General features: G+C 34.5%; 1 protein-coding gene across 9 annotated transcripts in view; it reads left to right on the forward strand.

The window, feature by feature from the left end:
• SSBP2 (single stranded DNA binding protein 2) overlaps positions 1-21,488 on the forward strand; it is a 155,710-nt gene that overhangs the window by 117,476 nt on the left and 16,746 nt on the right. For 8 of the 9 annotated variants that reach the window (XM_058168839.1, XM_058168836.1, XM_058168840.1 and 5 more), the window contains 6 exons: positions 12,368-12,427; positions 12,837-12,903; positions 14,071-14,141; positions 16,054-16,121; positions 19,322-19,370; positions 20,699-20,734. In XM_058168839.1, the coding sequence (XP_058024822.1) occupies positions 12,368-12,427; positions 12,837-12,903; positions 14,071-14,141; positions 16,054-16,121; positions 19,322-19,370; positions 20,699-20,734 (351 nt within the window). Of the gene's footprint in view, positions 1-9,791; positions 9,881-12,367; positions 12,428-12,836; positions 12,904-14,070; positions 14,142-16,053; positions 16,122-19,321; positions 19,371-20,698; positions 20,735-21,488 lie in introns of those variants that run through there. The other variant, XM_058168845.1, reaches the window with a different exon arrangement.

Here is a 21,488-nt window from a genome sequence, read left to right on the forward strand (position 1 = left end):
AAATGTTACTCAGGATAGTGAAAATATAGATATACATATAGATTGTGTGTGTGTGTGTGTGTGTGGAGAGAGAGAGAGACAGAGAGAGAGGGAGAGGGAGAGACTGTGTTCATTCATAGCTTCATTCACAACATTCACAACAGACATACCTAATATTAGTGAGATATGCTGGGCAATCCAAGCAATTTAGAGATGTGCCCAGCCAGGTTGTAGGTACTATAGTAGCTACATGGTTAAGAATAGGGTTGGGATGATACTCATTTTACAGAACAACATATTTGAATTTGAAAGTAGAGTCAGAACGGCTGAAGGATAAGTACAGACACGTTAATTTGGGCTACAGGCAGAAGCTGGCACACTGACAATCCTGCTACGTAGTTGGCTCCTTGATTTTTATCCAAATACAGGTTTGATTGTCATCTCCTTGCGTTTGGTGTTGGATGATTTCAGTTTTCTTACTTTGCATTAAAAAAAAGTCTCAGTATCTAAAACCACAGATTTATCTCAAGTAATCAGTGGTCATATATTTGACCATATACTTGTATTTCCCTCAAAGCAGTTATGTGATGACTTAAATATGCAGAACCAGGGGTGAAATCTAAAAATTTTCCCTACCAGTTCTTTGGGCATGGCTTGGTGGTCAGATGACCGGATGGGCATGGCCAATAACAATAAATAATAAAAATAATAAACAAAGGACACAAAACAATGAGAGGTATCAAAAACCAACTTTCGCACTTTACACACACATACAACACAACACAACACAACTGACTCACACACAATGTAAAAGCAGCTGCACTTCACCCAAAATGGCCCCTGCCACAAAAAGCTCCAAAACCAACTTTCACACTTTACACACACACAACACAACACAACACAACTGACTCACACACAATGTAAAAGCAGCTGCACGTCACCCAAAATGGCCCCTGCAACAAGCAGGAACCTCACACAGCCACAAGCAGCTTAAAAACCAACTTTCACATTTACACACACACAACACAACAGAACTGACACACACACACACACAAACAAAATGCTACATACAGCTTTGTGAAATTTTGTGTGTTGTGTAGTTAGAGTGAAACACTACCGAAGCATACCAAATCTCAGAAAGCTGCACAAATATTTTATTTTATTTATATAAATTTAAATTTAAAACTTCCTTAACTTTAAATTGCTATGTCTAAAAAAAAATAAAACTCCTAAAAAAAAACCAATTAACTATTTTTTTAAAGCTCCCCCCACTTACTTACTCAATTCAAGGGAAAAGGCAGGCAGATTCAGTTGCTCACTGATGAGATGGATTGCAGGCAGGCAGATTCAGTTGCTAGCTGATGCAATTGATTGCAGCAGCCGAAGCAAGGCTGGAATAGCGAGTGAGACCAAAAGAAGCAGGAAGCTGCCAAGTAGGCAAGTGGGGAGGAGGCAATTGGGTGGGCATGGGCGGGGGGGGGCAGGGATTTTTGCTACCGGTTCTCTGAACTACCTGCCCCCATTGCTACCGGATCACACAATCCGGTCCAAACCGGTAGCATTTCACCCCTGTGCAGAACCATTTAATTTGGTGCTGTGGTCACATTATTTCCTAGTCAACCTAGGATGAGGTGCTATCTGGGAGTTACACAGGGTTTGTTTTGTCCACATACTAAATGGAAATGGATGGATTCAGTTTCTGGAGGATAAGTTTTCCAGTGGTCTGAGAGGCACATCTGTTGGTGACCTAATTAGTTTTGGGTACAGGAGTTAATCTGGGCTCTTGATAAACTGCTCCCACACTCATTTCTATTCTTAATTTTAATCTTACTTTACTGAAGAACTTTGGAAGATGAAACACCAGAAACAATATGTGGAGTGCTGTTGAAGACCAAAAGTTAATTTCATCAAGCATGAATTTGAGTTCATTTTGACTCTATATTATAGTGATAATGGAGACACAGTGGTATTTTTCCTGCCCTGTTGTGCCAATCAGATGCCTTGTTTAGAGTAGTAAATTTCATTTTAGGGAAGGATGAGTCAGGAGACCTCCTATTTAAGTGTTTGCTTTGCTCAGTGTTTTGCTGATAAAGATTTGCCTCTATCTTCACTCCCCCCATAGAGAATCAGAAGTGGTACCATTTATACGTCTTTAACCCTATCCCAAATCATAAAAGTATTGCATTTTATTGCATACAACTCCATGGGTCCCCTTTTTCTTAAATCCAGAAATTTCTGATAAAATTCCTGATCGTTTTACCCAGAATACAAAAAAATATTTTAGGCTTATTGAATTTTATACTTTAAAAAATACATAGCTAACACAGAGAAGTATGTGTCCTAGTTGATACAAATGTATTTACATTTACCATTAATTTTATTTTTATTAATTCAATTCATTTTGGATGTATGTTAATACATAGCAGTAACATTGCACTGAGTTCTTGAATTTCTCAATCAAGTATGGTAAAAAAATTTCACTTGTGTTGAATCCATCTGTTGGATTCATGGAAAAAATTCTATAATCATTTTTTTATTGAAAAAAACTAATAGAATAGAATAAAATAGAATTTTTTATTGGCCAAGTGTGATTGGACACACAAGGAATTTTTCTTGGTGCATATGCTCTCCATGTACATAAAAGAAAAGATACCTTCATCAAGGTACAACATTTACAACACAAATGATGGTCAATATATCAATATAAATCATAAGGATTACCAGCAACAAAGTTACAGTCATACAGTCATAAGTGGAAAGAGATTGGTAATGGGAACGATGAGAAGATTAATAGTAGTGTAGATTTAGTAAATAGTTTGACAGTGTTGAGGGAATTATTTGTTTAGCAGAGTGATGACGTTCGGGAAAAAACTGTTCTTGTGTCTAGTTGTTCTGGTGTGCAGTGCTCTATAGCGTCGTTTTGAGGGTAGGAGTTGAAACAATTTATGTCCAGAATGTGAGGGATCTGTAAATATTTTCACGGCCCTCTTCTTGATTCGTGCAGTATACAGGTCCTCAATGGAAGGCAGGTTGATAGCAATTATTTTTTTTTGCAGTTCTAATTATCCTCTGAAGTCTGTATCTTTCTTGTTGGGTTGCAGAACCAAACCAGACAGTTATAGAGGTGCAAATGACAGACTCAATAATTCCTCCGTAGAACTGAATCAGCAGTTTGAGCTTACTGAGTTGGCTCAGAAAGAACATTCTTTGTTGTCCTTTTTTGATGATATTTTTGATGTTAGCTGTCCATTTTAGATCTTGCGATATGATAGAAACTAGAAATTTAAAGGTTTCTACTGTTGATACTGTCTAATATTGTGAGAGGTGGAAGTATGGAAGGGTTTCTCCTAAAGTCTACCACCATTTCTATGGTTTTGAGTGTGTTCAGTTCCAGATTGTTTCAGTCGCACCACAAGGCTAGTAATTTGACCTCTCGTCTATATGTGGATTTGTCATTGTCTCGAATAATTTACGTTTTTCAGTGCATTTTGAATATGATTCAGTATTCTTTTTATTTTATGTTCTTTTCTAATTTTCTTCTTTATAACCTAAAAGTAAAAATAATTAATAAAAAATTCCAAAATTAGCTAAAGAATTGCTAATCATTTTTAAGAACTACTCAGACAATCTAACTGCCAGATTGTATTAAAAGCTGAGTAAAAAAACTATGAGTAGAACATATTGATGTTATTATAAACTTCTTAGTGAACCTAAGATACATGGTTCGTTGTGTAGATAGATGTCAGTTTGATGCATATACCTTTCAGGTTGTGGGACATGTGCAAAATACTTACAAAGTAGTGAGTAGAAATCCTAGCTAGCATACATTAGTATAAATATGTGTAGAGTAAATCTGAGCTGAGGTTGTATTTTTGGCATACTTTTATTCTGTATGCCACCCAGAAAAAAGAATTCTGTATGAGTTGGGTAGCCTTATAAATCTCAAGAATAAAATAAACACTAACTACAATGTGCCAAAGTTATAATTATCTGGGAATGCTGCATATGACACATGTATTTACTAGGGTTGACAAAATAGTTTATATCTTCTTTATCATGAATAATGGAAGACAATATCACTGGTCCATCTAGGAACTGGGAAGAATGTAAATTGAGTGTAAAAGGTTTAAATAATAATATGAAAAGGTGATCTGATTCTGTGTGGTAGGGTTGGCATATAGCTGCAAGGAAATGAAGAAGTAGGTTTAATTATAAATGGAATAGCTGAAATGTAGGGGATAAAATTATGAATTGGTGTCTTTATTGTTGTAAGTGCTTATGGTGGTAGAAGATTACAGGTGATGATAGTTGTATGTTACATTTTAGAATGACGACAGTGGAAACATTCTGCAATGTACTGAATGAAGTAAATCCAGTAGAAAATATTATTCTTTTAGACATATGAAAGAGGTGGGTGAGAATGACATTACAGTATGTGGAAAAACCGATTGGGCCATTTGTAGAGCAAAAAGTGAATGGGAATAATGTCTATTTGATGAATCTGCTTTGAAAAATATTCAGTTTTAAAGAAATAGAGGATTGTGGCAGTTAGGACATGATCTGTGATTTGGATGGCATGGATATCTATGGTATAATAAGGTTAGTAGATGTCAAAATTAATTACGTCAGGGAGGCCATTCTTAAAACACGGAATAAATATAAATCTAGGTTGTGCCCAAAAATACCTTTGTGGATTTCAGCACAAAAAGCATTTTATAGACAAGAAATTATAAGTAAACATAAATGGTATTATGTAGTACTATGATGTGCTATATTTTTACATGGGAATTATAAAATGATTTTCTTATGTACAATTATCAGAAAGGTTTAAAGTGGATAAAAGGTTTTAGGCTTTTCAACAATGCAAGACTAAGTTTGAAATAGAACTATGTACAAGGAATGAACATGTCATTGCTAAAATATATATGACATATGAAGCAGAAAAAGAACAAGTGAAAGAATGTTATGTATTTAAAGAGAGCTTTAAAATTAGCTACAATATTCCATTGATCAATGGAAAAAGATAGATGTGAAAGGATTGAAATTTACATTACGTTCTAGCCTTAAAGACAAGCTATATAAAAAGATATATTGTTGGTATTTGTCACCAGAGAATTGTCTAAAAGGTACTTTGAATCTTTGTTAGAAATGTGAACAAGATGAAGGAACACTTTATCCTGTATGGTAGACATGTGAAAAACCAAAAAAAATGTTGGATACAAATAAATACATTAATTGAGAAAATGTTAAAGACTAATGTACAATTGAGACCAGATTAACAGACAGCTAAAAAAGCTATGGGACTTTGTTTTTATATATATGACAACTGCAGCAAGATTACTGTATTCTCAAAAGTTGAAATGTTTGACACTGTAATAGAGGAAGATGATGGAACCTGCAAAGATGATTAACTTGACTTTCTTAATAGGAAAATATCTACATTTATGGCTCATTGGAAACTCCTTACAGATTTTTTAGCATGAAACAGAAAAAATGCACTTAAGGCTTAAGATTTTGATGATGAATTTTATTGTGAATTTTGTTGTAATTATATAGTAGAAGATAATTTTTTAATCCTACATATTTGCTGCAAAGGAACTCAAAAACCTCTTCCTATTTATTTTTATTCTTTCTTTCTTTCTTTCTTTCTTTTACTTTTTTTCTTTTTCTCCTCTTTTAATTTCTTTATTCAGCATCACTTTGTGTTAGTATTTATGTTCTCTTTTAAAGTTTTAATAACTTTTATCTTTAAAAAAAATTCTGTTTCAAATACTTGGATTAGTCTACTCATATGTACAAATGTGAACTTGAGACAGAGCACTTTTGGTAGGTTTGAGAATAGCTCTTGGGGCGAGAGGGGAGAAGTAACAGTGATTAGTGTGAAAGTAGAACAGTTGCAGGGGAAACAAAGTATGAATCCCGTTTTAAAATGTAATAGATTATTGCTTATCAGAACAAATAGGATGGGAACATGAAGAAAGAGAATAAGCTGCTTAAAATAGAGTAATAAGAGTTATGTTACAGAATAAACACAGGTTGTGGCTCATCGTGGTTAATAGGAAGTATGAGAATATTATTTCCCTATACAAAGGAAAAGGCAGCAAGACTGAAGAAAAACAAACCCTGGTGCTAACCCCAACAATTAGCATTAGGAAAGGTGTTTAGCAGAACTCTGATTGAAAGGGTCTAATACAGGGGTGAAATGCTCCCAGATCAGACTGGATTGCACGATCCGGTAGCAATCGTGGCTGATAGTTTGGCAATCCGGTAGCCCACCCGCCCATGGCATCATTACTTCCTGGTTTTAACTAGGAAGTAATGTGTTTTTTACCTTCTGCGCATGCACACAAGGTTTTGCGTGCACTACCTAATCGGTAAGGAAGGTAAGTAGATTTCACCCCACTCTAAGAGCTTAGAATGAGAAAAACTTGGGAAATACAATAATACAGCTTTGTACTGGACAGGTGTGCAAACCAAATTTTTGCTCAAGTAATCAAGAAATGTAAGGGAAAAATTATTTACACTTAGAGGGAGCCTATGATAAAGTAAACAGGCTTGAAATATGAAATATGAATGTTACTTTGCATACATGAATTTAATGTTTATTTGTTATTTTTAGTTGCGAAGTCATGTCAGACCCATTGCGACCCCATGGACAACGTTCCTCCAGGCCTTCCTATCCTCTTCCATCCTCTGGAGTCCATTTAAGCTCACGCCTACTGCTTCAGTGACTCCATCCAGCGACCTCGTTCTCTGTCGTCCCGTTCTTCTTTTGCCCTCAATCTTTCCCAGCATTAGGCTCTTCTCCTTGAGTCCTTCCTTCTCATTAGGTGGCCAAAGTATTTGAATTTCATCTTCAGGATCTGGCCTTCTAAAGAACAGTCAGGGTTGATCTCCTCTAGGACTGACTTGTTTGTTCACCTTGCAGTCCAAGGGACTCGCAGGAGTCTTCTCCAGCACCAGAGTTCAAAGGCCTCAATTCTTCAGCGCTCAGCCTTTCTTATGGTCCAACTTTCACAGCCATACATTGCAACTGGGAAAACCATAGCCTTGACTATACGCACTTTAGTTGGCAGGGTGATGTCTCTGCTTTTTAGTACGCTGTTTAGATTTGCCATAGCTTTCCTCCCCAGGAGCAAGTTTCTTTTAATTTCTTGGCTGCAGTCCCCATCTATGGTGATCTTGGAGCGTAGGAAAATAAAATCTGTCACTACCTCCATTTCTTTCCCATCTATCTGCCAGGAATTGAGAGGGCAGGATACCATGATCTTAGTTTTTTTAATGTTGAGTTTCAAGCTAACTTTTGCACTCTTCTCCTTTACCCGCATTTAGCTTTTTAGTTCCTCTTCGCTTTCTGCCATTAGAGCGGTATCATCTGCATATCTGAGGTTGTTGCTATCTCTCCCGGCAATCTTTTGATTCCAACTTTTGATTCATCCAGCCCCGCCTTTCTCATGATGTGCTCTGCATATAAGTTGAATAGGCAGGGCGATAGCATACAGCCTTGCCGGACTCCTTTCCAAATTTTGAACCAATCAGTGGTTCCATGTCCAGTTCTCAATGTTGCTTCTTGACCAGCATACAGGTTTCTCAAGAGACAAATAAGATGGTCTGGTATGCCCATCTCTTTAAGAACTTGCCACAATTTGTTATGATCCACACAATCAAAGGCTTTAGCATAGTACATGAAGCAGAAGTAGATGTTTTTCTGGAACTCCCTAGCTTTCTCCATGATCCAGCGTATGTTGGCAATTTGATCTCTAGTTCCTCTGCCTCTTCGAAATCCTGCCTGTAGTTATGGTAGTTCTCGATCCACATACTGCTGGAGCCTAGCTTGTAGGATTTTAAGCAGTGGTGGGATTCAACTAATTTAGCAACCGGTTCTCTGCCCAAATGATTTCTTCCAACAACCAGTTCACCAAACTGCTCAGAATATTAACAACCAGTTCTCCCGAAGTGGTGCGAACTGGCTGAATCCCACCATTGATTTTAAGCATGTGACATGAGTGCAATGGTGCGATAGTTTGAACATTCTTTGGCATTACCTTTCTTTGGAATTGGAATGTAAACTGACCTTTTCCAATCCTGTGGCCACTGCTGAGTTTTCCAAATTTGCTGACAAATTGAGTGTAGCACTTTTACTGCATCGACTTTTAAGATTTTGAATAGCTCAGCTGGAATACTGTCTCCTCCACTAGCTTTGTTGTTGCTCAGATTTCCTAAGGCCCATTTGACTTCACATTCTAGGATGTCTGGCTCAAGGTCAGTGACCACCCCATCGTGGTTATCAGGGGCTCGTTCTTGTATAGTTCTTCTGTGTAATTTTGCCACCGCTTCTTAATCTCTTCTGCCTCTGTTAGATCCCTGCAACTTTGGTCCGTTATCATGCCCGTTTGCATGAAACATTCCCTTCATATCTCCAATTTTCTTGAAGAGATCTCTGGTCCTCCCTATTCTATTATTTTTTTCTATTTCTTTGCACTGTTCATTTAAGAATGTATTCTTATCTCTTCCAGCTATTCTCTGGAATTCTGCATTCAACTGGGTATATCTTTCTCTTTCTCCCTTGCCTTTCGCTTCCCTTCTTTCCTCAGCTATTTGCAAAGCTTCCTCAGACAGCCATTTTGCTTTCTTGCCTTTCTTTTTCTTTGGGATGGTTTTAGTTGCTACCTCTTGTACAATGTTGCGAACCTCCATCCATAGTTCTTCAGGCACTCTGTCTATAAGATCTAATTCCTTAAATCTGTTTGTCACCTCTACTGTATATTCATCAGGGATATGATTTAGTTCATACCTGAGTGGCCTAGTGCTTTTCCTACTTTCTTCAATTTAAGCCTAAATTTTGCAATGAGAAGCTCATGATCTGAGCCATAGTCAGCTCCTGGTCTTGTTTTTACTGACTGTATAGAGCTTCTCCATCTTTGGCTGCAATAAATGTTTATTGCTGAATGTAATAAGAATGCTATATGATGGAGGTAAAACTTGGATGAAATTAAATGGAATGTTTAGTGAAAGTTTAAACTGAGCAGATGGTATTCTGCTTATTAAAAAAAAAATTTTTTTTAAAGATCTTAAAACTTATATTTAACATTTCTTTCACAAAGGGCTCAAGGAAACTCAGCTGGGGTTTCAATTCAAATTCAAGCCAAAAAAGCAGTCCGAAAGTTATTAGAAAAGGAAGTATACAAACCCAGTGTCCTTTTAAAGACTGAAACCACAGTTTGATCAAATTGGCTATTCCCTAAATCCTCCAGAGCCCATTGTCTTGCAGTCTTCCCATGAAGGGTAAATTTTCAATGATTAGAGCGCATTATTAAAAAACAGTCTTATAAAGTGAACAAAAGTAAAAATAAATTGCAGAACTGTGAGGTGAATCTGAAATATGATAAGAAATTTGGGGAGAAATTGACTTAATAAGCAGTTGACATATGTATTGATTTTTTAAAAAAAACCCTTTATGATAATGTTCAGCCTATTTTAAAAATGTGTTATTGATATAAACACCAGAAGAACTAGTACTTTTTTTAAAATGTAGAATATAGATCAAAATAGGTTCTAAATGCATTTTAGCTGCTTCTAATTGCTAAACAGTTACATGCACTCCAGGTATTTGATCTTTCTGTAACAATTAAATGTACAGATATATTCAAATAATTATCATTACTTGGTTGTAATTAATTTGTATTTGTTACAGTTAGGAAATAAATGTATGTTTATGCATATTCTACATGGATAAATTACACTACACAAGATTTGAATATTCTATTTATTTGTTAGATGATCATGGTGCCATATAAGATTTTCTAAAATGAATGCAGCAGAGGGTTTTACTAAAGGAAAATTAAAATATATGAGTTCAGCACTGATGCATTGAATCAGTCCCATAGATGTATGTAAAAAGGTAAGTGGCAAGTCATCCAGAAAATAAAATATACCTCCCTGATATGAGATACACTAAAAAAGATTTAATTCTGGATGATCTTGTAAAAAAATCTACAAAATAAAATATTGATAAATTGCTTATATTAGTAACTAGTAGTGACTGAAAAGGTATATCGGGATAAGAAAATTTGAAATGATAACCTTCAATTTGCTAGATGTTAGTTGCAAGAAATAAAATCTGTTTTCCAATTTCATAGGCATAATGCCATTTTAGACATATGTAAACTCCATTAACCATTTTACCCAAATATAATATATTTTCCGCATGCTTCAAATCCCATTTAAATTTAATGAACATTCGAGTCTAACAGAGTTTTCTACTTCCCATGAGTCCAGTAAATCAAGGATTTGTTTAATGTGAATAATATTTTTATTCCATTTTGTTATATAGTTACAAATTGGCAAAGTTATTCCTTATAGTTACAAATCAAAATGTAAAAATAGGTGTTGAATTTAAAAGTCATATTTTATAAATGTTTTTTGTGAGTCTATAAAAATGTATAATGATTATAAGAGCACAATGCCATCTTGTGGCCACTGCATTATCTGCATTTTTAACCACAGATAGAACAGATTTTATAGTACTGTACATATTATGCTGTACATTCCAGAGAAAGAATAAACTTTCTAATTAATAAATAGAGCTGAGGAATTAGAAAATGGGGTGAGGCATGAAATGAAGATAAATTTGGTTTTATTTTAAGAGACAGTGATAAAAATGTTAACATTGAATATACTTGGTGGAGATGAAGGGGGAAGTTTCTTGTTCCTATTTTCCTATTTTTTCCCTATTTTTTTAATTGGGCGCTGCACTTTCTATATATTTTACTGTGTTTGGGGGGTTGTATATATTTTATCTGTTTAATATAATTCTTAATAAAATTATTGGGTAAAAAATAAAGAAAGAGCAATGATATTACATTGGTAATATAAATTCCTAATGTAGTAACACTATTGTTCTTGTACTATTAAAGTTTTTAAAAGTTGAATATTTTCTCCAAGCTTTAGCCTACAAGGCCATTGGAATTTTGTATTACCTTAATTTACCTTGTGCTATTGATAGTATCTCTTTCTATAGTGTAAACTAGTATAGGAAAGCTGTTTGTTTAACTGAAATACTTTCCTTTCAGGCCTTCAACTGAAGCTTAAAAGATTCAGTTTTCTTCCAGATAAATAACTTTCATACATGTACAGTGACTAGAGCTTTCTCTTTATATTTACATTTCTGTAATTCAGGGGGGGAAATGAAAAACAGCAAACCATGTGATTCTAAACTTATTTTTATATTAAAAAAATGACTTTGCTATGTTACTCAACAACACAAAGTCTGAAGCTTATTAAATAACTAATAAGTATTTGGATTGCATTGTGGCAGAATATCACTTGTTCAATTCTGGCTATGCAAGGTATTTTTTAAGTAAAGTCCAACTCCCAATCATAATGGAGTCTGCTCATGATAGCCATAAACTGTAATGGTTGTGAACTAAGGCATCCACGTCAGGGGTCTCCAACCTTAAAAACTTTAAGCCTGGGAGACTTCAACTCCCAGAATTCCCCAGCCAGCAAAGTTTTGAGTTGAAGGGAATTGACCAAGCTTAAAGTTGCCAAGGTTGGAGACCTCTGATCCATGTGACAAAATTTTTACTTCTTGCAGTGGTTGTTAAGCAAATGTTGAGATCACAAAATAATTGCTGGGTCATTAAGTGAACCAGTGTTTTACTATGTACCAATTTTGCCAAAAGTCAGAAGTTAAATGCTGATTTTAAATCACAGTCACATGATTGTGGGATGCTACAAATGACCACAAATGCAGTGTAAACTAAAGTGAATTAGTTTTATTACTGTGTTTCCCCAGAAATAAGACCCTGTCTTATATTTTTTTGAACCCTGAAATAAGCGCTTGGCCTTATTGCCATGTGTTCAAAAGCCCAATTGGGCTTATTATCAGGGGATGTCTTATTTTGGGGAAAACAGGGTAACAGTATGTACATGTTTGAGTTGAACAACAAAGCAGCCATTTGATGAAAGAGCTGTGAAAATTGAATGACTTTATTCCTGGTTTTGGACACTTAACATGGCTTAACCAGAATGAATGTTCCCAGAGGCTAGTTTTCAGGCTCTTAAAATTGCCCAATTTCTGAATAGCCTCTGGACAATTCCTGGGTTAGAAGAGAAAGTGTGATATGTAACAGCTGGTATATATCGACTTGTTTAGGAAAATTTCTGACTTTGGCAAAAATATGCAGACAGTTATGTACAGAGTGATGATAGAAAATAAATAGAAGGCTTTCGAGGCCTTCAGAGGTTACCAGATCAAGATCACCATTAGCGAAGAATGTATTTTGATCATAAATAAAGATGATCATGTAGTTAAAGCAGTATGTGGTTTACTTTTGAATTAGGTTTGTATCTCTATTTTTATTGCATTTTTTCCCTTGTTTTGTAGCCTTTCATGTCTCCTCGATATCCAGGAGGCCCAAGGCCACCTTTAAGGATACCCAATCAGGTAATAGTTTTTTAATCAGTACATTGCAGGATGCAAAGGAACATTTACCTGGGAAAGGCAAACTTTTACCCATTTTTGAAAACAGCAGGTCTTAAAAAGCATTTATGATGTAGATATTTGACATAATGTTTATTGTATGAGGATATCGTAAGTAAAGCTATTACAGCAGGTAAACAAATTTTTTATATAAATTACTGTCTTTATAATACCATACATTTAAATTTGATTTTATGGGAAAATAATATACAAAATAAATTGGAATTAGTTGTAAAAGAAGGTAATTTTGGATTCCCATTCTTTTAGGGTGAAATTATAGAGTTTTTAAAAATGAAAATAGATTGTGTGTCTTTTAAAAACTTGTTTAAGTATGATATTCAAGTAGAAAATTTCTCTGAAAACTTTTTAATAGGCACTAGGAGGTGTCCCAGGAAGTCAGCCATTATTACCTAGTGGGATGGATCCAACACGGCAGCAAGGTAAATTATCAATAGAAATATTATCAATAGAAATAACTGAATAAATAACAGTTTTATCATCAAACTTCCATTTGTTAATACATTGGAACAGCTTCCAGAATTTTGTAAGAAATGCATTCATGCTGTTCTCATGATCTAAATATAAAAGGGAACAATTCGTGTTTTATTTATTTAGCTAACTTATATAGCCACCTATCTTACTGGACATGACTCTGGGTGGTGAACAACTAACAATTAAAACAATGTGCAACCATTAAAAACTTAAAACAATAAACATGATAATAAATAAAAAGCAGACTTGCAGACAACAACAACAACCATCTCAGCAAAATACAACCATCTTGCAGCCTCCCATGGGATCCACAAGGTGGCAGGTCCTTTCAAAAGGCTAACAGGGATGGGATTGACTTCACCTGGGGGGTGGGGGGGAATGATGTTTCAAAGAGCAGGAGCCACAGCAGAAAAGACACATCATCTAATTCCCATTAGATTGAACTTTTTAGCAGATGGGACCCACAAAGTTTGTTTTCCTGTCTTCACCGAATCATGCAAGATCATAGATTTTCATGTTTGTAAAATGTTGATTGTGGGGCGGCAGGATTATCTTAAAGATCCTTTTAACCTAAAGAGATTTATTAGCCTTTTTCTTATTAAAGGTTTTAAATAATTTAAAATACATCCTGCTGCTGCACATTATTTAGCCTATTGTACAAAATGGTATATTTAGTTGACAAAATTCATATTGAACAACTCTTCAATTTATGTTGTGCAGCATTACTATATCTAAATGTACTTTACGTAAACAAAAAGAAATGTCATCTGTCTATCACCAATATGAGTTGCAGGGATAAATGCTTTCCCTAAGTACTATTCTCCTAAATTTATTAAATTGGCAGTTTAATTAAAGTTTGGGGGGAGGAAATCCTACGTTTTTAAGCAAACCCAAATGAGAGGAATAGGAGACATCATCTTTGAAGAGGAATTCTCTCTGAATCTGAATGGAAGAAAAATAACTTGATTGAGTTTGTATTTGACACACTTTTTACAAAATATTTTAACCATAGAAAAGACAAATTTTCACTCTGATTAAAATGCATTTATAATCTGAATCAGTCTGATCAAACAATTAAAATTGTATTTCTACTTTTTTTTTCATGAATCTTATAGGTCATCCAAATATGGGAGGACCAATGCAGAGGATGACTCCACCTAGGGGAATGGTCCCACTAGGCCCGCAGGTATATTGCTCTAATTGTCTTACATATGATCACATTTATCATAATTTCCTATGAGAGAAAGAGAAACAAAGAGATGTATTCTTAAAGTACATATATTCCGCTACTTGAAATCAAAGATACATTGCTGTTAAAATACAGCGCCTTAAAAACTGTCAGAACTTTATACAATTTTGGTGTTTAAAGCCTGAACATTTAATTTTAATATTGCTTTAGAATGTTACACAATTTTAGAATTATCTGTTATATTTGTTCATGTACACTTATAAGCCATCCAGAAGTTATAAACTTATAAGTAAATAAAGCTTCTTTACATATATAACCCATTTATATATTACTTTTATGATTGATAAATTGATAAGAACATACAGAAGCATTGTGCGTTTGATATTGGGAGCAAATTTGGCAATATACTTGTAATAGAATTCTGCCAATAACTTACTATATTACATCCATTTGTTCTTTGTAAAATATTTTTTAAATGTTTTAATCACATTTAGTTGAAATTACATATGGTTAAAATATACAAATTAATTTACCTCATCTTAATTAAAGTTGCCTAACATTAAATAAAGCATCAGGCTTCCAATATTTGTTTGGTTAATATTACATCACACTGCAATATTATATTACAGATATTCCCTCCAATAAATGCAAAATACTTTCTAGAAAAAGAAAAAAACATGAAAGACGTCAAATGGATAATTTTACAGATTTTCCTTTGTAGATCCCTTTGAGGTAGGACAGGTCAGGAAGCAAATGCCACAAAGATTACCGTAACTCTTATTATTTCCTTCTCATTCCCTTTCCATGCTAGGCAGGTGTTTACCTAACAGATGTTGAACCTTCTTAAGGCTCTATACTTGTTTTAAGTCACATTGGCCAAAATCTCTCAGATTTTCATTTTTAAAAATATTTTTCCCATTTCACCTTGCTCTTAATTTGTGAAGAGGATCAAAATTCAGCCAACAGAATTTAAAACAGCAATTTTAAAATAAACTATCAAAGCCGCAGCATTCTGTGAAAACTTATATTTATAACCTTTTTCCTCAGATTTGTTTTAATCAGATAAAATTGTGATGACTAAAATTTCTAATAGTGGAACTATCAAAATTGTTTTCTTCCAGAAACTGAAATGAGAACTATGGTTTTAGACAATCTAGACTAATTATAGTTCCCAAAACTAAAATTTATGTATAACAGTCACTAAATTAACCTTATATATTTCCTTTAAGGTGACTAAGCTATAATTATGGACAGATCTGTGAAGAGTATAGTATTTTAAATAATTAGAATCCAGTTTGTGTTGGTGATGTGATAGTTAAATTGAAAGTGCATCTTTGTATATAAATACAGCACAGCTAGAACTTTAACATTTATGTGTGTTTTCCCTGTTTATTGAACAGTCCATTGCTGTAAAATGCTTTTAAGTAAAAATATAAGTCTTCTTACATAGTATAAGTACATATGTCTATTGCTAAAGTTAATAAATCTATTATTGATTACAACAGCTTATTCTTAAGAGCTTAGTTTTAAAAATCACCCAGTCCCTTAATATTAGAATATTCAGTCAGCATTCATGAATGGCAAAACCTGCCCTTCACTGATAATTGTGCTAGCTATTATACTGTAAATGGTATAATCTTCATTAATCAATTAAATGTGTTTACTTCCTTTGATAAGATAATAAGGTCAGAAGAAAACGCTAAATAGGTTTGTTTTTTAAATCCGAGGGAGTATAGAAATAATATTTGTTGATAAATTGAACAGTTAAAAACCTAACAATGAATGACAGTGGCCGATCCAATTAGCAGATGTGTAGGGAAGTCATTAACCTGCTGTCCTTTTTTTTCCCCCTCCTCTTTGGTTTTGTTTTTTTGTTTTGTGGTAGTCTGACCCTTGGTTATCATTGCAGAACTATGGAGGAGCAATGAGACCCCCACTGAATGCTTTAGGTGGCCCTGGAATGCCAGGAATGAACATGTAAGTAATGTAAATTGCACTAACACACAATAAGGAAGTTGTCTTCAGTTAAAAGTAGTGACAGGGATGTAAGCGCATTTAAAATAAAGACACACAAACATGTATCGATTAAATGGCAAACAATAATGACAACATATCAGTATGCCAACAGGACTTTGTTCTTTAACTGGTGGAGTGGGCAGGATATTCTGAGCCTAAAGATTTCTTGAAATGATCTGGGAGCTTCATGATTTTGGCAACTCAACAAGCTTTCAGAAAATACTTGAAATAGCTCAGATGTAGAATGTTTTGCAACATGTCATATTCAAAACATTTTGAAATAAAATAGGTTTGCATATCCATTTTATCTGGCGTTATATGAAACCTCCTTTTAATGCTCAATATATTAGAAGCTAACAAGTTCATAGGGTTTTATTTCATCAGCAGCAAGACATCAGGTGAAGATTTCAAATACGCTTAAAATGTCAGACTATATTATTGCTTGGCTTCTTAGGATCCACCATATGTATTGTGAAATACCTTTTTCAGTCCCTTCGAGCTTTTAGACACCTATAAACTGAGAACATGCTAATCTCTCAAGGTAGATTTAATCCTTCCTTTCTATAATACTAAGAAATAAAAGATGGTTTTACGGCCAAGATTAATACTTAGGCGTTAAAATTGAAGAAAGATTTTTCAGAGATTTTCTTAAAATACATTAACTTTTGATGGAAGTCGAATAATGTGAAAAATATTTCAACCACATAGCGTTCACAACTTTTCTCTTTTTTTGGTCCCTTTGAGTCAGTGTTGACTCCTGGTAACTGCCTGGACAAATCCCTAATCTTTTTTTTGGGCAAGATTTAGGAAGTGGTTTGCCATGCCTGCTTTCTAAGGCTCAGAGAGAATGATGGGTCACCCAACTTGTTTTGTGCCTAAAGCAGAACTAGAACTTTCCCAAGTTCTAGCCTTATTCCTTAGCTACCAGAACTGATTATTTCATAACAGTGTAATGGGAACTAATTTTCATTCAGGTGAAAGAACTGCAAATGTTAGCAAAGTTTTCTTTTAGTTTTGCAAATAAAGGATTTTATCAATAGTATGATGCATCCAGCAAGAAAAAAAAACCTACATGGCATAAGTGAGAGAATATATTTTTAGAGATTTTGTGTATGTAAAGCTCTAATTGATTTTTAAAAGAATTTTTAATGTTTTTTTGTTTTATTTTTTAAATTATTTTGAATTTTTACACTGCTTCAGTCATATGACTCTTAAGTGGTATAGACTAGTATCTTTGAAACAGTATTATTACACATTCAGTGTAATAAAATAGTGTCATAGTAATCCATTGCATATAAATTATGACATAATTTAGCAGCAGTGTGACAACACACTTTACTATCTCAAATATCTTATGAACAACTTGGTTTTCAGAAGTTTGCTAAATGTTAAGATTGAGAGTGCAGATATTAAGTCTCAAAGTGGTGTTCCACAGTAGGGTTTTGCAGAGATGTTCACCTCCAAGTTCCCCCCTCTCCTCTTATGAAGAGTGTGCTTTCTCAACAAGCATTCTTGGCAGTCACATATTTGGTGTGCAATATGTTACTATTTGAAGTAAGTAATTTTATAGATAATGAGGGTCCAAGCCATGTAGGGCTTCAACTTTGATACCTAGTATCTGGATATATATTTTGAAAGCAAATACCAGCAATTCAGCTCTACAATATTGGTTTACGTACCGTACCATATATTTTCAGTTAGTATGTGGGCGACTACAATTCTGTATTAACTGCAGTTTCTTGATGGTTTTTAAGGACAGTCCCGTAATAAAATGCATTACAGTAGTCCAAACGTGTGACAAGGGCACGTGACCTTGCCTGTGTCTTATATTCCAGGAATACCTGAATGAAATTAGGGAAAAGTCCTGGCTAAAGCTTTCATCTGCTGTTTCAGCAAAAGATGAAAATCCAAGAAAACCCCAGAATTACATACCAGCTGTTTCTGGGGAGTACAGACTACAAAGAGCTAAAGATGATGGCCTCCAAACCAGCAGTCATTCAGTCTTGTTAGAATTAAATCTGAATCTGGTTTTTTTTAACCATCTAAATCCTTATAGCCTCAAGTCTTCCACCAAGCTGCATGTCAACAGTGTATTGATGATATTTTAACCCAAATGGTCAAGTGGGGAAGAGTCAGACTTGTAGACACCGTTTAAGACTGTCCTAGGTTTGGCAACTTCTCCTATGTATGATTGGAACTATCAGTTCTGGAAGGAGTGGAATCACTGTTGAATGGTGTCTAAGTAAACAGACCCAAAATATGGCAAGATTGATCATATTGAAGGTCCTCAGCAAATCCATCAAGACTAATACTATCATGCTCTTCCCATCCATACCTTGATGTAAGAATTACCAGTGTAATTCTGGTCCATTGCCCAGGCCTGAATCCTTACTGAAAAGGGTAAGGTAGTACTATCTCTAAGTTTCTTTGCAATTGCCATCCCACCACTTTTTCACAAGGCTGGAAATAGATTGATGGTTATGCAATATAGTTGGATCTAAAGCAATAAAGCAATGAACAAGTGCAATATTTTTGGTCCATTAGTTTAATTTGGTTCTCTGTATCTAGTTTTAGGAGGTATGGAGAACAGATTGTGTTTTTGTTGTTACTTATGTAGAAATATTGAACATTTAAAAGGGTTCACAAATTTGTAAGCACAGCTCTCATTCAAAAGTATACCAATAAGATACGAACACTGTAACTAAAATAATTAGTGTAGATTTACTGGATTTATAAAGAACATACAACAACTCAGATTTGGTCAAGTCAAGACAGATATGGTAGAGAGTGATGCTACCTAAAATACTGGATAGACTATTTTAGAAATACCTTAGACGATATTTACTTCTTCTTGTCAGAATATTATATAAGATACCTCCATACAATATTTCTAGGCATGTCTGTTGATTGCAGTTACAATACTAATCTGTATAAAGTTCTTATTTTAAATTATAAATTTAAACTATAATTTAAATTTAAATTATAAATATAAACGGAATCAGTATCAACTGTGCTTTTTTGTTTTCTTCAGTAATTGCTTTTTTAAAAAAATATCAGTAACAACCTAATGAACTTGGTTTATGCTTATTAAATAGTTAATAATAGTTATAGTTAAATAAGCTTTATTGCTTATTTAAACTGAAATTTGATCTTTATTTTAGGGGTCCAGGAGGTAGTAGACCTTGGCCAAACCCTACAAATGCCAATTCTGTGAGTAAACATTTATATGAAGCATTGTCCTGTTAAAAACAAGTGAAAATAAATTAATCAAAACGTGCTTGTTTTAACAGTTTTTGCACATAGTAACTGTCTGGTTAATGGTAATGTTAGTTTTTATAATCCTGAAAGGTCTTTTTAGTACTTGCCGTTAGTAAAGATTACTCTTATTTCAGAGGTCTTTAGATAATATGGTAGTTTAATTATTTGTGTACCTGATTGTGTACCTAACATATTAATAATTGCACAATCAGATCAAATTTATTGTTTTGTTTATAATTGATTTTTTAAAATTTTATTTTCCTATGAAATTCTATATGTAAACTTAGGGTAAAACTAATTGTAAAAAATGTTCTTTCTACAGGTAGTCCTTGGTTAACGACGGTAATTGGGACCAGAATTTCTGTTGCAAAGCAATGCATCTGTAAAGTACAATATTGTGAGATTGCATCGCTTAGTGACGGCAGTCCCCATTGCCATCATTAACTGAATCCCACAAGTAATTAGGCGAGGACCCCACCCGATCCAAGCCATTCCCAGCTTGAACCCTCCCAGCCCCAAGTCTCAGTAAGGTAAGGGACTGCCTCCTCTTGAACTCCCCCCACCTGCCTATCTCTACCCCATCTGTACCTTTTGGCTATCTGTTTAACTGCCAGAAGGTAGCTGCACCTACCTCCCAGTTAGGTGCACCAGTACTGTACTGGTTGAGTCCTTCTTTTGCACTGTCGTCTTTCATGCTGGTGCAGCTGAACTTCTCTTACACTTTGTTCAGGACTTCCATTCATACTGTTTGTGCCTCACTCAGGAGTTTTCACTGGCACACAAAAGATGGCCCCAGCTGTAGCAGTGCAAAAGAAAGACCTAGCTTGAAGACCCTGGTTAGTGTGTGAATAGAGACCCTGAGCAGGCATGAGAGAAGTCCCAGGTGTCCCAAAAAAGGCGGGATAAAATGGCCAATTCAGTAGTTTCACCCAGCAGGTAGGGAAGTGGCCTAAAGTTAATTGAAATGTGGCTGAGTCTTAGTGGGCCTGAACTTTGTTCACCTGACCACAGGGGTGTTTAGGGGACTGGTCAATGATATCATAATTTTAACAGTTAGCTGAACGAACGGACTTTAAGTGAGGACTACCTGTAATTCCATATGACTGATTTTGATTTGATGTTACCATTCCCTTTCTTAATAGAATTAATTAATTGAAAAACTGGGTATATTCTTTCTTTTCTGTAAAAACTAACTGTAAAATAATAAAATAATATTTATAAAAACCTTGTTATTCTATATGAACTGAAAAGAATATTTTTGTTGTCTTACTGTCTTATAGATACCGTACTCTTCTGCTTCACCTGGGAATTATGTAGTAAGTATGTGTGTTTGTACATTATGTGTGCAGTGCTCATCAGTGTGCATACATCATTCTGTTCAGTTTAAAATGTTCAATTGCTGAGAAAAAAGCACAAAAACATCAATTATGTCTGCCATGTATTTCTAGTACAGTGGAACCTCCGTACTTGAATGCTTGAAACTCATTGAATTTGGTACTCAATGCATTTTGATGCAAATATTTTGTTCTGATACTTGTTTGTTTGGTACTCAATGCTGATGTCAGTTACCTCATGACTAATACATTATTCCTTATTGGAAAATTTTGTTTGGTATTAAGTGCACCTCCCAGAATCAATTAACAATGAGTACCGAGTCACCACTGTATATTGATTATATACTAATTTTTTAATACTTGCTTTGGTTACAAAAACCAAAATAGCTATGTGCTGAACAGGAAAAAACAGAAGTTCAAAAATATAGGCTCAATTATATAAAAGTTGGGGGGGGAAAGATAAATAGAAAATTAGAGCAGGCTTAAAGGTAAAGGGTTAATAGGAAAGGTATATATTTAAAATTGGAGAAGGATGATAAAGAGAAATGCTGGCAAAGTTCTTTTGAAAGAATTTTGTTAGATTTTATGGAAGATCAGAACTAACTAAAGAGAAAAGTACCCATGGGCTGAAGCCTCAAGTCTTTCCAATTAGAATGTGCTTTATTTATATCTCTATCCTGTCATCCATCCAAACCCTGCTTATCAAAGCCAGTTTTGAAACTTTCATTGATTGTGT

This window comes from Ahaetulla prasina, chromosome 2 (genome assembly GCF_028640845.1).
Source record: "Ahaetulla prasina isolate Xishuangbanna chromosome 2, ASM2864084v1, whole genome shotgun sequence".
Taxonomy (NCBI): domain Eukaryota; kingdom Metazoa; phylum Chordata; class Lepidosauria; order Squamata; family Colubridae; genus Ahaetulla; species Ahaetulla prasina.